The sequence below is a fragment of the Pocillopora verrucosa genome, chromosome 1 (assembly GCF_036669915.1).
Source record: "Pocillopora verrucosa isolate sample1 chromosome 1, ASM3666991v2, whole genome shotgun sequence".
NCBI classification, from domain to species: domain Eukaryota; kingdom Metazoa; phylum Cnidaria; class Anthozoa; order Scleractinia; family Pocilloporidae; genus Pocillopora; species Pocillopora verrucosa.
This window is the reverse complement of record NC_089312.1, coordinates 11,285,628-11,301,232: the sequence shown is the minus strand read 5'-3', so window position 1 is coordinate 11,301,232 and position 15,605 is coordinate 11,285,628. Positions and strand designations below refer to the sequence as shown.

The 15,605-nt window shown below is 38.5% G+C and overlaps 1 protein-coding gene and 1 pseudogene across 1 annotated transcript; both read right to left on the bottom strand.

Moving 5' to 3' along the window:
* Nucleotides 1–5,404: 5,404 nt before the first annotated feature.
* Nucleotides 5,405–7,499, bottom strand: LOC136281670 (uncharacterized; annotated as a pseudogene).
* Nucleotides 7,500–10,024: 2,525 nt separating this feature from the next.
* Nucleotides 10,025–15,144, bottom strand: LOC131774755 (thrombospondin-type laminin G domain and EAR repeat-containing protein-like). Its single transcript, XM_066166904.1, has 9 exons — nucleotides 15,049–15,144; nucleotides 14,825–14,885; nucleotides 14,607–14,633; nucleotides 14,453–14,479; nucleotides 13,847–13,881; nucleotides 13,605–13,658; nucleotides 12,887–12,967; nucleotides 12,643–12,685; nucleotides 10,025–11,210 (listed from the first exon to the last, which is right to left on the bottom strand). The coding sequence occupies exons 1-9, from the start codon at nucleotides 15,127–15,129 to the stop codon at nucleotides 10,135–10,137; spliced, it is 1,485 nt and encodes a 494-aa protein (XP_066023001.1). The 5' UTR covers nucleotides 15,130–15,144; the 3' UTR covers nucleotides 10,025–10,134.
* Nucleotides 15,145–15,605: the final 461 nt, after the last annotated feature.

Sequence of the window (15,605 nt, the reverse complement as noted above, 5' to 3'; positions counted from 1 at the left end):
AAAAACGGAAAAAGCACTTATATCACAGCCGCCTTTGCTTCACCTCAAGAACCATGCTCTACATTCAACATGTAATGAAAACGTTGAATATATCAGGATTATAGAATAACGAAAACAACCGCGTTCTGTGGCAAATAAAATGTAGTTCCATGATTTACTTAAGTTGTATAGAAAATGATATTGAGGTCAACCTTTCTTCCATGATAGCCTTTTTTTTTAACTCTGACTCTTGATGAAGCTATATCTTCACTTTCTTATGTTTAGAAATTCTTAGACTGGCAATCGGCATTTCATGTAATCGGTTAAGTTTCACATTTGTGGACGAATCGAGGAGGAAGGACCTCAAAACACGATGTCAATTTGTTTAGTTTTTCGAGAGTTCGATTAAAATTCTAAGAATTTGGTTTCGCAATCGATAGGCGTACTTATTCATGAAAGTGATATGTAGAAATAAACACCTTGTTCCCGTGTCGCGCTATGCTGAAGTGTCCAGATGATCATCATAAAAAATTGCTTCTCCCTCACTTTGCTCAATCTAAAAAGTTGTGTCACCAAGCTCACTTCTAAGGCTGTTAAAAACAAAAAGAAAGAATATTTCTGGCAAATGATGTAAGCAGTAACCCTTGTTGACGAGAAGATCATAAATTACATAACAATTGTAATATTACATTTATGCTCTTGTCAAAGTCAACAGAGCGTTGAGAGCAAAGAATGTTATGAATTGTATGAACTTTTAAAATTTCGAAGATATTTTCTTACTTAGAATTATGGTACCAACCATTATCAATATTCTTGGAGCCAAAAGAAATCAGAATTAAATGGAAATATCACCCCTGATCTCTTCGTCTCTGTAAAGAATTCATTAGGGAGTGGGGGTGGGAGGAGATGTGAACTCTGTGACAAAACACACACATAGCAGATGAGCTGAGGGTATTTTAGTCCATTTAAGAATATTGGACGTATCTGATAGTACTGTTCTTGGGATCAACTTTTATCAATGAAAGTGAAAGGTATTTACTCACACAAAATTAGAAAGAAACCAGACTTTAGTATCATGTTCAATGCACAGCTTTATTGTAGATTTCACTCTTAAATGGGCTGATAAGCACTCATTTATCAAAGATATCAATTTCAACTATTCCTAAATCTGAACCTTTTTCTTCGATTTTTATCAAATACTATCACTATACCAATGCATAAGGCAGCTAAGACTCTTGGTCATTACGCTTTTCGTCTTTTGTCCCTATTTCTACATCCACTTGAACAAAGCACTGTTTATGTTGTACTTCTGATTGTAGTGGTTTGCCACAGCTAGGTAAGTGTGACCTTTGTACTCAAATGATGTCATATCAAACGCTCCATGGGTGGAAATCTCTTGGTACTTGATGAACTTTGCTCCAGCGGCCTGGTACACGGCTGACTGTGTGTTGTATTTCTGGCTGCTGTCGTAGTGATTGGCCACACCTAAGAAGGTATGAGAGCTGATCACGAAAGGATGGCAAGCGAGGGCTCCACGAGTAGGAATAGACTGGAAAAGAACGAACTTGGTACCATCCCATTTATAAATAAACGAGTCAGTGTTGTAGGAACTTCCAGAGTAGTAGCAGGCAAAAGAGAGGAATGTGTGACCATTGATATTAACAGACTTGACGTCAAATGCCCCGTAAGTTTGAAGTGACTGTAGTTTGACAAAGTGTTCTCCTGACCATTTGAAGACAGTGGACTTAACAGAATACTTCTGACAAAGGAAGGTTACGCAATCATGGCGACTTTGTTGGCGGGGAACTAATTTGCGTAACAAAAGATTCAATTTTACATTGTGTTATCTCTGATGGATTCTTTAAATAACACGAGTAAACATTATTTGGTTTACTTCCTATCCTAGATAGACCAGCGGCGGATATTCAGAAGACTGAAAACGCCTGAGTTGATATTTTTTTGCAATATGAAGTAAAATTTGTGAGTTGCGTCGTTTTGATGCGTGCGAGATGAAGAAGATGTATGAATGTCTGTTATATGTAAGTTTCTCAATCAATGAATCAATCATTTTTGTTTTTAAAACATCTGTTTAAAAGAAAACCGCAAATATCATAATGCCAAACAGCTTATATTAACATGATGGTATGTAAATAAAATGAATGAAGCTGTTGAAACGGAAAACTGAACTATCCTGTCCAGGGTATCCTGTCTGAAAAGTAAGAGTGACAAGTTAGATTCGAGGGCGGGCGTGGTTACAACTTAAGCTTTTCGTCTTTTTCCTTCCTTTGTATGTCTTTCACAAGTGCGAAGTCGGCTTAGTCGACAGAAGGGCATATGAAAGTTAGATCGCAAAATAGACCTGAAACGCCTTCCCTGTTTTCGCTGAAAGAGTAAAATGGAGGAATGAAAGGAATGAAAGCGGGTGTAAGGAATACCATAATATGCCCAAATCGAGGTAAAACAAGGTAAGCCACGCTTATTGCGGTTACGCCGTCTTGGCGTGTATTTTTGATAAGAGAATCCTTGAAATGCAGAGGAAAGTTTAATATAAGCACTCAGTTCGATTTCCTTTAAGAAAGAGAGTTCATCTCTTTTTATTTTGGCTCAGAACTGGAAAATTCTAATTCGTATCGACTTTTACATCGCCATGAAATATCTGGAAGGTGCATCCAGAGCTAGATCTTACGTTTGCACCGGCAAGAAAGTAGTAGAGCGGCGTAAGACAGTAGGGGGGTGTTAGAATGGTTCATGATCAATGAATCTTCTGTGTACTGGTGGCGATTTCTGCAGCCGAACAAGTGGCGACTTGACATTCATTATTTCATACCGGTTTCGAAACGAGTAACTCGACTGAGGGTCATGGACATCCTCCTTTGGTGTTCCGAACTCGCTGACTATCCGTGGTTTTGTGTTCACACAGTTGGGCTGACAAGTTCTCCGTAATATCTGCAGCGAGTAGCCTTAAAATACAGGTTTTCCTGACAGAATGATTGGTTACTCCTCTTCCTTCAAGCTGAAGGTCAACATCCTTTGCAGCTGTGGATAGAGAGTTTCAGATAATACGTGTTGATAATAGCTTAAACCATTTGAAATAGTTCAAGTTATCATTTGCGCACCAAAGATTTTAATTTACCTTGATTTTTCAAACACCTCAGACCTGCACTAGAGAGCAGACTGCGCAAACAAGCAAATAATTATTTAACCTTCAGTCCTCTAAAAACACCATAAGAAAACTAGACATCAGTAGCATTCTAGATCATAATAATGATTTTAGATTTTGGATTCAGATTATAGATTGTAGATTGTAAATGTGAGGTTAGAATAATCCCTATGCAGTCGATATAAGGCTCTCAATTAATTTTTCAATGTTTTATTGTCGGCTAAATTTTATGTCGGCTATATATAGTGCCCCCAAATAGCTCGTACCTAAATACACTTGACACTGAAGTAAATGTTTGTTATCGTTCTAGATTTGCATTTGTTAAGAAAATGAACGGAAGAAGTACGAGGAAACCAGAAAGCGGGTGCAACGAGCACCATTAAGTGACCCGTGCTAAGGCTGAGTAAAAAACAAGGTAAGCCATGCTTGTTGTGGTCGCACAGTCTTGGGGCATGTTTATAATTGGTGATAACTTTTAAACACAGCTGGGAGAGTGTTCAATACGCACTCAAATCGACTCTCTTTCTAAAATAAATGGGTAAGTTTCTAAAGAAACTGTGGTACTGCGTCGGTGGGGCAGTGTAGCAGGTAATTTAGTGTTAACAACTGAGTTGAAAACGTATATGCCACCCTGAAGAGTAAAAAAGCTGACGTTTCGAGTGTTAGCCCTTCGTCAGAGTTCATTCACTTTACAATGAAAAAAATCAAGAGGTGGTTAGAGGATATCGATGGCAGAGAGTAAAGATAAATGGAAAGCAGAACAGAGGATACAACCCTTGCAGCCGGTTTCTATTAACTCAGCAAGATCTTTGCCACGAATGCGCCTTTTAAACTCATTGAGTGTTTTGGCTGATCTGTCATCTGATGACAGCTTCGCCCATAATTTAGGTCCCAAGTGTAGCAGTGAGTGCCCACCATAAGTTACAGAGTTATACCTAGGAGTGGAGAAATCAGATTGCCTCTAATTATACTTAGAGCTATGTTCTTTAAAAAGATTGCAAATATTACTTAGTTTAAATATTTAACTTTATACATAAGAATACTAATGTCCTGCAAACGTCTGTTCATCAAATTTGGCAGCTAAGCCCTTTCCAATAATTGAAGATAACTAGCTTGCTTTTCATTATACACCACTCTCAGGCCTCTTTCTTGTTGCCGTTCAAGCTTGTGCGAATCACTAGCTCTAAAAAAAGGGCCACACCAGATGGCAGTATGTAAGATGAGGTAACACAGCTGCTTTGTTCAGTTGGAGTTTGGCCTTGATAAGGATTAGATTTCTTAGTCGCATGAGGACAGCAATTCTTTGACTGGTCTTCTTGCAAACTGAGTTTACATGTTAAGAAAAATTTAATCTGGAATCTATTGTCACCCCTAAAAGTTTGAGAGTTTCCGCGGTCTTAATTTCCTCATTATTTATGCGGATCCCTCCACTTTCTCTTTCAGAACTAGTTGTTTCCGTTCGGTAGCCGATGTTCAACGCCTGGTATTTCTTAAGGTTCCCTGCCAGTAGATTGGACTTGTACCACCTAGTTCCCTGATCCGCACTTGCACTTAGCTTAGATGTGACCTCTTCTTGATTGTGACCACTACGATACATTTGATGGTCATCCGCAAACATTGATATGTCAGTCGATACGCACAGAGGGAGGTCGTTCTGAAAGATATTCCATAAAGAAGGCCCAAGGACGGAGCCCTGAGGACAGCCTCTATTTACTAGCCGATACGAACTGACTTCATTTCCCATTTTGACACATTTTGCATCTGTCACAAAGGTAGCTGTTCAGGAGTTGTATCAGACTCTCCTGAAAACCGTATGCTTTAAGCTTAGTAGCAAAGGCGGATGGAGTGAGTCAAAGGCTTTTGACATGTCTGTGGAGAAGATGTTGACAACGAGTTTATCATCCCTTGCCTTTCTCCATGACTCTATTAGGTTAATTTGTGTAGTTTCGCAACTGTGATGTCTACGATACGCCTTAGAATTTTTATACATGCGGGAGTCGAAACCAGCGGATATCTACGAACCCACCAGTTTCTCCATGATTTTATTCACGTATGGGACGATGGTATTTGGTCGATAGTTCTCCTTGGAGAGCTTATCGTCTTTTTTATACACCATGGTCCGGTCCTCTCTCTTCCAATCGCTGGACCACACGCTGTTTCATATACATGAGTTGAATAAGGTAGTCAGTGGTTTAGACAACTCCTCAGCTCCGATTTTTAAAACTTTTGCTGGAATACCGTCACTGCCAGTAGCTTTTCTAATGTTCAACGATTCAAGTACAGCGAGAACTTGTCCTTGCGTGACAGGATTAACATCGATGGTCTGTTTCCCATTATCGGTTTCCTGTTGAATCTGCTGGACACAGGAATGATCTTTAAAATCCTCCAATGCCTGCACTCAGCCACGTCACCTCCAATTCCATCCGCTAACGTTGCACAATGCTCCACCAGTACTTCCGCAACTTGTTTTTGATCCCTAATTACACTTCCGTTCACATTTAAATGAATCTCTTCATCTCTTGTATAGTTCTTGGTACTCAGAAAGGGCTTTAACGTTTTTTAAAAGCATTTTGGATTATTTTTCAAATCCTTAGTCTTTTTCCCCCAAAACTCTTTTATGGCTATTCTTCTCTGTTTGGTTGCCGATTTCCTTGTTCTTCGTCTGAGCTCCCAGTTTTCTTGTGTCTTATTTTTAAAGATACCTTGCTGTGGCCTTTCGTTTTGCTCTGATTGCACTCTTCCAGTCAGATATCATGTAGAGTACGACCTTATCACACACTCTCATTCTTTTCACTAGTGCCATTACGTCTAATATGTCCTTCATTAACAAATACCAGACATGTACTTGATCATCGATTTCGTCGAACAATTGTCCAACATGCCAGGAGGCCGATGACAGAAGCTTCTTATAATCTTCGGGGTCAAAGTTCTTATAACTCCTAAACGCGATGACTTTTGATCGATTAGGATTTACTTTATACTTTAAGATACCGTAAATAAGGGCAGATCACTCAGGCAAGGATAATAATTCCCAGCGCATTGAAATAACTCCGGTCTGTTGTTAAATAACACCTCGACGAGAGTATTTGTTTTTTTTTTGTTCTGCTCTTTCCTGTTCTTGTCGGTTTTGTAATTAGACATTCAAAACATTGTTCGACTTCGAGGTCGAGTAACAATTTGCCCTCAGGTTTATCAGGACGCATCCTGTCTAGGTTCAGGTCACCCATGGCCACTACATAGTTACTTTGTAAACTTGCCTAATTGCAAATTTCGCTCAGCTGATTTTCAAGCAATGGTTGATATTCACCGCACATTGGTCTCAGGGGGCGGTAAATGCCAATAATAACCATATTGCCTGTATCTGTCTTGATCTCAAAAGCAAGAAGCTCCAATGTTTTGTAATTCTTGGCGGGTTTAAGTTGTGTCTTAATAAGCGATGTAGATATTAGTGCCAAAAAATTCCACCGCCTCCCTTTTTTCTGTCATTACGATAGAGAGAGTAACCTGGAATAGAGAACTGAGTGTTGGGATAGCTTGCATCAATCTTTGTTTCGCTGATAAACAATATGTGAGCGCGTAAGGTCTTGATAATAGCGCTGAGTTCTTCAAATTTGTTCTGGACACTATTCATGTTTAGATGAGCTAATAGGCGATCCTTGCTATGGCGTTTTGCTAGGAGTTCCAATTGTACATTATCAGAAATAATATCCTCATCTTCTTCTCCAAACGACAGTTCGGCATCATCTTCTTTTGTAACTTTCTCTCGATCCCTTTCCAGTACATTGATTTCGGCAAGTTCTCCTTCCGAAAACCCCGCAAAGAAAGAATCACGGCAGAGCACAAGTGGGACAAGTCCACTCAATGTCGGGCCTGTCTAATTAGTATTGAAAAATAAGACGAGAAATCTGAAGACACTAAGAGTGCGACCAGTTGTTACAGTAGGCACACAAGATAACATCTCGGTTGTTCTTCGCAGCCTTCTGAGACTCACCGCATTGGTGATTTTGGCGAAATCTTCGTTCTTTTAGGACCAGGATTGGACGATATATCCCCATATACTATCAAATTTCTCTGCAAGTTAAAGCTGCTTTTCCCTTTGGTATTGCACTCTGAGCGCCAGAAAGCGCCGGGCGCGAGATTTAAACCTGCCATTCGGTCGAAGAGTTGAGTGGGAGGCAAGCCCCAGCACCTCGAGTGATGTTGAAACCGTCTGTGGGACGGTAGGGTCTTGTTTCCTAAATGTGATGACATTATCCTGAATTATAAATACAACTGTGAACAGGAAAGCTAAAAGTTTTAGAGAGCTTCCCAAAACACGTTCGGCCGCCATTGCATCATATGCAAATATGGCTTTTGCCATCTTCTCTTTCTTCGCCAGAGTGTAGTCCCTAACCTAGTACGGTAGCAACCGCGCGGAGAAAAATTCAATGCCCAAGAAATCTCTCAGTTTTAGTAAAGCACTTCCTTATTCTTCGAGGGATAATCGCGCCAGTTTTTCGGTGTCAATCAATGACTTAAAGTGTGTCCCTTCTCGCCGCCGGTCAAGTACCCTATAATTTGATTACTTATCAACCGGGAGGCGACCAGAAACCTTCCTTGAATTCACTTCCTTCCTCGCCAGAACAAAGATCATAAAAACACTAATACTATTGCCGAAGCCCTTGGAAAGGATGGCTCAAACATTTTTCCGTTTACCGCAACGCTTGATAAAAAAATACTTCATGACTTGCTCTACATCTTTCTTAGGCAAACTCTTACGCCCCTCTCGACACATATTTGGTGACGAAAAAACTTTTTGTGTGGTTTCTTTCCATCGTCCTCATTTCCATCTCGTTATAGCCATAGTCAACTTACGCTAATTTCAAGGAAAGCATTCTGTAGAGGAAACAATTTAATGGGAATTTTTCATCTTGTGAACAGACAACCAGCCACTGTCTCAAGCCTCGTCGCATCAGCACACAAGAAAAGCCACCAGCTATGTGAGATGGCCTGCTTCTGTTGTTTCATCACATTTAGAGTATTTATGCTCCCTGTTACATAGTAAATAGATTGTATCGCCTGCATAATATGCATCACATCTCTTACATTTAAATTCATTTTTTTGGTTCACTAGAGAAGGCTTTTTTTTCGTAATTTGCTTATGACGACTGGTTACCATATTCGGGTTAAGCTTTCCAGCTGAGGGTACGAGGCTCCTTTCTTAATAAGTCGGCAATTTTCTAGTCTTTGAGGGGTAAGGTGATTCCTACAGTGCTCTGAATCCACGTGCTTAGGGGGAGTGAAAGGCGGGAAGGGGGGGAGTAGGGGCTCCCTTATGCTCTGTACTTGCCTGGTCCTGGTACTGTTAAGAAGTGTGGAATCTGTTGTAAATAAAAACTCTACATCGCTTTAGATATTTCAATTTCTAGTACTTCATCTCAATAGTGATCAATAATGAATGGAAACTTATCTCGTGTTCTCCCAACCTCCCAAGTGTTTCGATTAGGCTATGTAAACACGGAAACCATTTTACATTTCTTTTATAAAATAACTAATGAAAGAGGAACGAAAACCGTGTTTACATACGCTCATGTAGAATGGTTTTATGGCCAATCAGAGCGCGCGTACTATTTGAATTATTTTATAATACCAATTGTTCACATGGCTTTGATAACCTGGTAAAAGTCTTCGGTCGGTCTTGTACCATGATACCATAATATATAGTTAAGCACTCTTTTTATTGTAAAAGATGGATGACTTAGTAGGAACAGGAAATTCAGGAAATTCAGAAAATCAGATGATAGTAACTTCGACTTATTTTGATTAGAGATTCGTGGGTTTGTCTATGTGTGCAGACGTCTCCCTTAAAGAGAATGGTAAACTTGTTAGCACAAATTTCAAGCCTTAAATGCGATAAAGTGGATGTTTTGTGGCTATTTCAAGGCTGTGGTGTTATAATGGTAACCTAATGTCATAAAAATGATCACAATTTGTTGAGGCGGAAATAATTGGGCATTTTTACACTGTATTGAAGAAACAGAAAGAAAAGTTCGATCATGTCGAAAGCTCAGAGCCATCAAGAATGGAAAGTTAAAGAAACCTGTGCGTGCTCCTTGACGTATTCAACAGTTCATCTGTAGTCAGTTGCACTTTTTTTATTAAATAAAAATTCGATTTTGTAAACTCACATAGCTTCAAAAACAAGCTTTGTAAACAATTTTCTTTTTTATATTCTTCTCTCAATATTTGCTTGCGAAAAGGTAAGCTATTTTGAAAATTTTCACAAAACTCCTTAACTCTTTACTCTGGACTTCGCCTCCTTCCTCACTTTGCTTAATCTAAAAAGTTGTGCCTACGAGCTTATTTCTATGATTGTTAAAAGCAAAAAGAAAGAATGTTTCTGACAAGTGATGTAAGCAACAACCCTTGTTGAGGAGGAGATCATAAACTATACAACAATTATTATATTACATTTATGCTCTTTTCAAAGTCAACAGAACGTAGATAGAAAAGAATGTTATGAGCTGCCTGAACTTTTAAATTTCGAAGTATTTTCTTGCTTAGAATTATAGTTCTAGCCATTTTCAACATTCTTGGATCCAAAAAAATCTGAATTAAATGGAAATATCACCCCTGGTCTCTTTGTCTCTGTAAATAATTCATTAGGGGGCAGGGGAAGGGAGGTGTTACTTATGTGACGACACACACACAACAGATGACCTAAAGGTATTTAAGTCCATTTCAGAATATTGAACGTGTCTGATATTACTTTTCTGGGGATCAACTTTTATCAATAAAAGTGGATATCATTTACTCAAACAAAATTGGAATTAAACCAGACGTTAGTGTCTTGTTCAATGCACAGCTTTATTGCTACTTTCACTTTAAAGAGGCTGATAAAAAAATCCCTAAATCTAAACCTTGTTCTTCGATTATTGAGCAAATACTATCACTACACCAATGCATAAGCAGCTAAGACCCTTGGTCATTACGCTTTTAGTTTTGTGCCCCTGTTTCTACACCCACTTGTACAAAGCGCTGTTTATGTTGTATTTCTGATTGTAGTGATTTGCCACTGCCAGATAGGTGTGACCTTTGTACTCAAAGGATGTCATATCAAACGCTCCATGGGTGGAAATCTCTTGATACTTAATAAACTGTGCTCCAGAGGCCTGGTACACAACTGACTGAGTGTTATGTTTCACGCTGCTGTCGTAGTGATTGGCCATGCCTAAGTAGGTATGACCGCTGATCGCGAATGGATACAATGCAACGGCTCCACGAGTAGGAATGGATTGGAAAAGAACGAACTTGGTACCATCCCATTTAAAAATAAACGAGTCAGTGTTGTGGGAACTTCCAGAGTAGTGGCAGGCAAAAGCGAGGAATGTGTGACCATTGATATTTACGGACTTCACGTCATATGCGCCATAAGTTTGAAGAGACTGTAGTTTGGCAAAGTGTCTTCCTGACCATTTGAAGACAGTGGACTGAACAGAATGCTTCTGTTGAGAGTTGTAGTAGTTGGCGAAAGCGATGTAAGTGACATTGTTTATTTCAAATGCCGTACATCCCAAGGCACCTTCAGTTGCTATCTCCTGGAACTTGTTGAACTTGACGCCATTCCATTTGTAGATGACTGATATTATTGAGCGGGTACTTCCATCGAAATAGTTTGCCACTGTGAGAAATTTTTGGCTATTTAATGTGAAGAACTTGAAGTGTGCAGCTCCTTTTGTTGGTAATTTCTGAAATACCACAAACCGCTGTCCATTCCACTGGAATACTACAGAGTCAACTTGGTACGTACCATCCCAATGACAAGCCACAGCTAGGAAATGTTTATCAGCGATAGAAAAGTACTCAACGCCATATGCACCTCCAGTTTGCAGGGTCTGGTATAATGTGAACTTTTCAGTCGGTTCATCCATCTTATAAACCACGGAACTTGTCTTGTATTTGTGAACATCTCCATAATAGTTCCCAAAGGTGAGGAACAGACTTCCATTGATGGTGAAATGTTGAACAGCTGTAGCTCCCCTGGTTGGCAAGTCTTGAACTTTCTCGAAGAAAGGGAAACCAGTGGAACATTCTTTGACAAAAACAAAACAGAGTTGACAGAGTTTACCTCTCATCCTTTGTTTCTGGTTATTACCCTATTAAAGGTGGTTCAAAAGAGTTTCGTTATTTTTAATCACCTTATTTTAACGTACCGAAGCTTTAACAGTTTGCTCTTTTCGAAATTTCCATACGACATGCGAAACTGTTATTTAACAATTCTTTCTATAAAATATAAGGTTACCAAAGCAACACTCCATCCTCTCAAACAACGTCCTTTTTTTCACTTTATTTTCCTGTAACTCGAAAACAAACCCTACTTCTCAATCACTGTATTGCAATCAGCATATAAAAATATGTAAGTTATATGGACAATGGAACAACTTGACTCAACTGGTTTCTTTTTATTTGTTTTGTTCTTTTGTTTTTTGCTTCACTTAGGAAGTTAATAAGTTCATTTCTGCGAATGGAGGGAATGGTCAATCTTAACATAACTGACACACAACGGGCGTCTAATTTGTCAAAAAATATATCCTCTATTGTACTCCATAAAACTGGAGCATCAAACAAGATTTTCCCTCAGAAGTTTGATGAAAATCTTACATTGGAACGAAAACCACTTACAAAGTATATGTCCACTCGAGACTTGTGGCAATTTTATTTCTTGTCCGCGATTTCAGCTTTCATTTGATTGTTCTTACGTTTTGGAAGGCGTTTTTGGCACTTTTTGTTAATTATAACAAGAATTCCCTGAAAGCTTAAATTTAAGCAGAAGCAATATAAAAAAAATTGATTAAACAAAACTAGTGTCCTACGAATAAAAAAAATAGCTCGTGTCTGATGTATACGGCTCGATGTTGCCGTCTTTGATTTTGCTGCTATTGTTGTAGTGCTATTTTATAAAAGAAATTAAATCTAAGTCCTCTCACTGGTGAGAAATTTTTTCATCATAAAATTTTTCTCGATAGTTTCCACGATGTGCAGATAAAACTTATCTAGATATTTTTGCAAGGAAATCCCTTGTTTTTAATAACGTGCTGGTAAGGCTACTGTGAATTATTCTGAGGTGTTTATCATCTTTTGTAGCGTGACGGCAAGGACTGAAAAAAAGGTATATTCCGATCTACTGGGCATAATTCGCTGATTCAAACGGTAAGATACTCCCCGTTTAAAGAAAAATGTTTTCCTGTAGGTTTTCATGTTGCGCCGATCACCTTATGTGATATAGGAAAAACTTTGGTTTTTTTACGCGCCATCGTGAAATTATTGTAAGATGTTTCTCGTCTTCTTTATTACTTCAGAACAAAGAGTGAGTAGCACAGTTAACATCGAGTAAAAACTGGATCAAGATCGGAATTCTATTGTAACCATCACTCACTCACTCACTCACTCATTTTGACGACATAAGTAGCCTCGCCTCCTGTAGGAGACATAAGCCACAAAAACAAGTAAAAAATGACTCCTACCGACTTTACAACACCCTCTTTTCCCGGAGGATGACGAGGAGCTCTGCAAAGAATCATTAGAAATCTCGTTATCATTATCGTTTCGTGCTTGTGCATGTCAAAGAACTTCATACAATAACTGCCAAAAAATAATAATAAAAAAAGAAGTAGCAAATTACTTGTTGCAATATTTCATTGCTTTAGAAGTACACAAGGACTGTTGCACTTTTAAGTGATGATTTCTATCCATTATATCTTTCCGTACCAGGTCATCACATGTTCCCGGCATTCCTTTCTGTCCTTTTAGTCCTAGTGATCCTTTCTGTCCAACAGATCCTTTCTCGCCCTCGATGAAAAAGCAAACTTATAAAAAAAGGTTGTATAGCACGGACTTGAGGGGGAGAAGTTTTTTCGCTATCCATCATGAAATAACTTTGAGAAGTTACTGTTTTTCAAGTTTATCTTTAAGCTGTGCTCGACGAAAGAATTTTTCATAAGAACCTCATGAAACGTTCTTTAGAAGATCCCTCCCCCCCAACTTAATAATGATCAATCCCTGCAAGGTCCTACTAGGGTTCCTAGTCCTACTATTATCGCATTTGTCTGTCAGTTTTTAGTTGAACCGAATGATTCATAGAACTAACTTCGGAACTACAACTACCATTCTTTCCCTTTATTCCTGGCTCACCCCCATCCCCCTGAATAAATCAAAATTTAACGTATGACATACCTCATTGTATTCATTGACAGTCAGATAATTCTCCAATAGGGTAAAATAAGAAGCAAGAGAACTCTTACAGTTCGGAATAATGAAATGTTTTCCTTTGCTAAAACCTAATTCTATAACTGCATCTTTTTAGGCTGGGATACCTGCAGTAATCACGATTTAAATATTCCAACCAAATAATTGGTAACAGTTAAAGTGTCAATCTGATCAAAACCAAAGAAAAATTAGCCAGAAAACCACTTAATTTTTTACCAACCTTGATGCCGGCATTTCCATTCACACCATGCATGCCTGGTTCACCTTTCTCTCCCTGGATGAGTTAAAAGGAATGGAAGTAATCTACCGGTAACCATGACAACAGTTTGATTGATGTACTCATAAGTTCACCACTAACAAGAAAAGATACGTCATATACAGTTCAATGCATTTGTATTCTCAAGTCCGTTTCAATGTCATTTTTTTAACGATGGTTACATTATCGTTTTAAAAATACATAACCTTTGCTCTAACTGTCCCATCGCGTCCATCTCGTCCTATGTTGAAAATGTTGGCGATCAGTACAAATCGTGAAACACAGATAAACGAAAACAACAACAAAAGTACAAAGTCACGGTACACCTTCGTTTCCCAAAAAATGTATTATTCATAGTAATTTTCAGTCATTCAAACTCGTTGTAATGTTAACTTGACACAAGTAATCATCATATTACTAGGTTTTCGTTTTTCTCTCTCCCCAAATTCCCATAAAGGACCAATCAGCGGGTCAGCCCGAGGATTTTGGTAGCGTCTCGCAAAAATTTACCTGGTCCTCCCCAAAGGCTCTGTAATATTCTTATGATTCCCCACCCCTACCCCCCCCCCCTTGGCAGCTAATTGACAGTCATTTTGCTATAGTCCCCCCTTGATATTCTGTTGTCGACGACTGATCCCCCATCAGTACCCCCTTAAAAACATGTGATCTTCCTAAAGTCCTCCACCAACCCTCCCCCCCTCCACAGCAAATCCATAATAAGCCGTCCCTACCACTTGTGTTTATGAAGGAATTCACGTTAAAAATGTTTCCATCTAAATCAAAAATTCACTTTGAATAAATAACTACATCACCGTTTATTCCATCGCGTCCATCTTTTCCTGCATAGAAAGAAATCAATTTTCTTGTGTTAGAAAGGTAAGTAAACAGTTTATTTTGATGAAAAGTTGTTCGTTTTTAAGTCAATAACTTGATGAATGAACCATAAAGTAACTTTTGCACACTCACCGTTTTGTCCATCTTTTCCGTCTTTTCCTGTCCAGAAATTAACAGAAACCAAATATCAATAAAGAAACTCGAATTTCTTTCTTTCTCGCCCACATGAGCAGATATAAATAAGTAAATGCGTGTTACAAGTATTATTATTATTATTATCATTATTATTATTCTAAGGTAATTATAAATGTGCTGAACAAGGTGGGATTTTTGTTTGAAGTTTTACCCACCATCTTTACAGTATCCAACTTGTGAAACGCGGCAGTTTGATTTTGTCGCTGTTCCATGACTCTGTTGAAGGTTTGAAAGTAAAAACGAGCAGTGTACACATAAATTATGAAATCAAGGTGTTGTTTGGGAAATCACAAGCACGAACAAAACACAAAGCTTCTCACTTTCACTCGAATTCCGATTCGAATATAATTACTTCAAGCCTAGTTATCAATTTGGTTACCTGATTTGCAGATTTGTTCTGTGATTTTGCGAAGGAACTCAACAAAAAGGCAAGAGCCAACACAAAGAATAAGCGAAACATTTTTACTCTCAACACCCTTCGATATGAAATGGCAGACGAATCTGTCAGCATAGAAGGAACACTTTCCAACTCTGTTTATTTTGTCCCACAACAGGAAAATTCAGGATGTTCAAGGGCTTGTGTTATGAATAGTGTTTACAATGCACAATGAGAATTTGTAGTTTATGGATTATGATATACTACCTGACTGACTACAATGAACTTCTTATATCTCCTTAAAACATCGTTATCTTGTACAGTGATCTGGTATGGAGAATTTAGGCCCTTATCAGCGAAGATTAGTTGTTTGATCTTTATGTAAATTCTCACTAATTACTGTAGTAAAAAAAAAAAGGTTTTGATCTGTGAAAGGAAAGGTGTCCATAGCAAGAACTCAGCTCGCTTGACATCAATTTGAGAAATTTTTCAAATATATGATGATTGATATGAATACTGTGAGTTGAAAGAAAATTCTCGTTTGCTTTTACTAAGTAGGA

Bases quoted from the DNA above. Each gene is read 5' to 3' on its own strand.
- LOC131774755 (XM_066166904.1), bottom strand. From the start codon at position 15,129: ATGTTTCGCTTATTCTTTGTGTTGGCTCTTGCCTTTTTGTTGAGTTCC. The intron at 13,882-14,452 runs GTGATGTAGTTA...TTTTCAACATAG, and splicing joins TGGACGCGATGGAATAAACG to GACGAGATGGACGCGATGGG. The intron at 12,686-12,886 runs GTACGGAAAGAT...GATTCTTTGCAG, and splicing joins CGGGAACATGTGATGACCTG to AGCTCCTCGTCATCCTCCGG.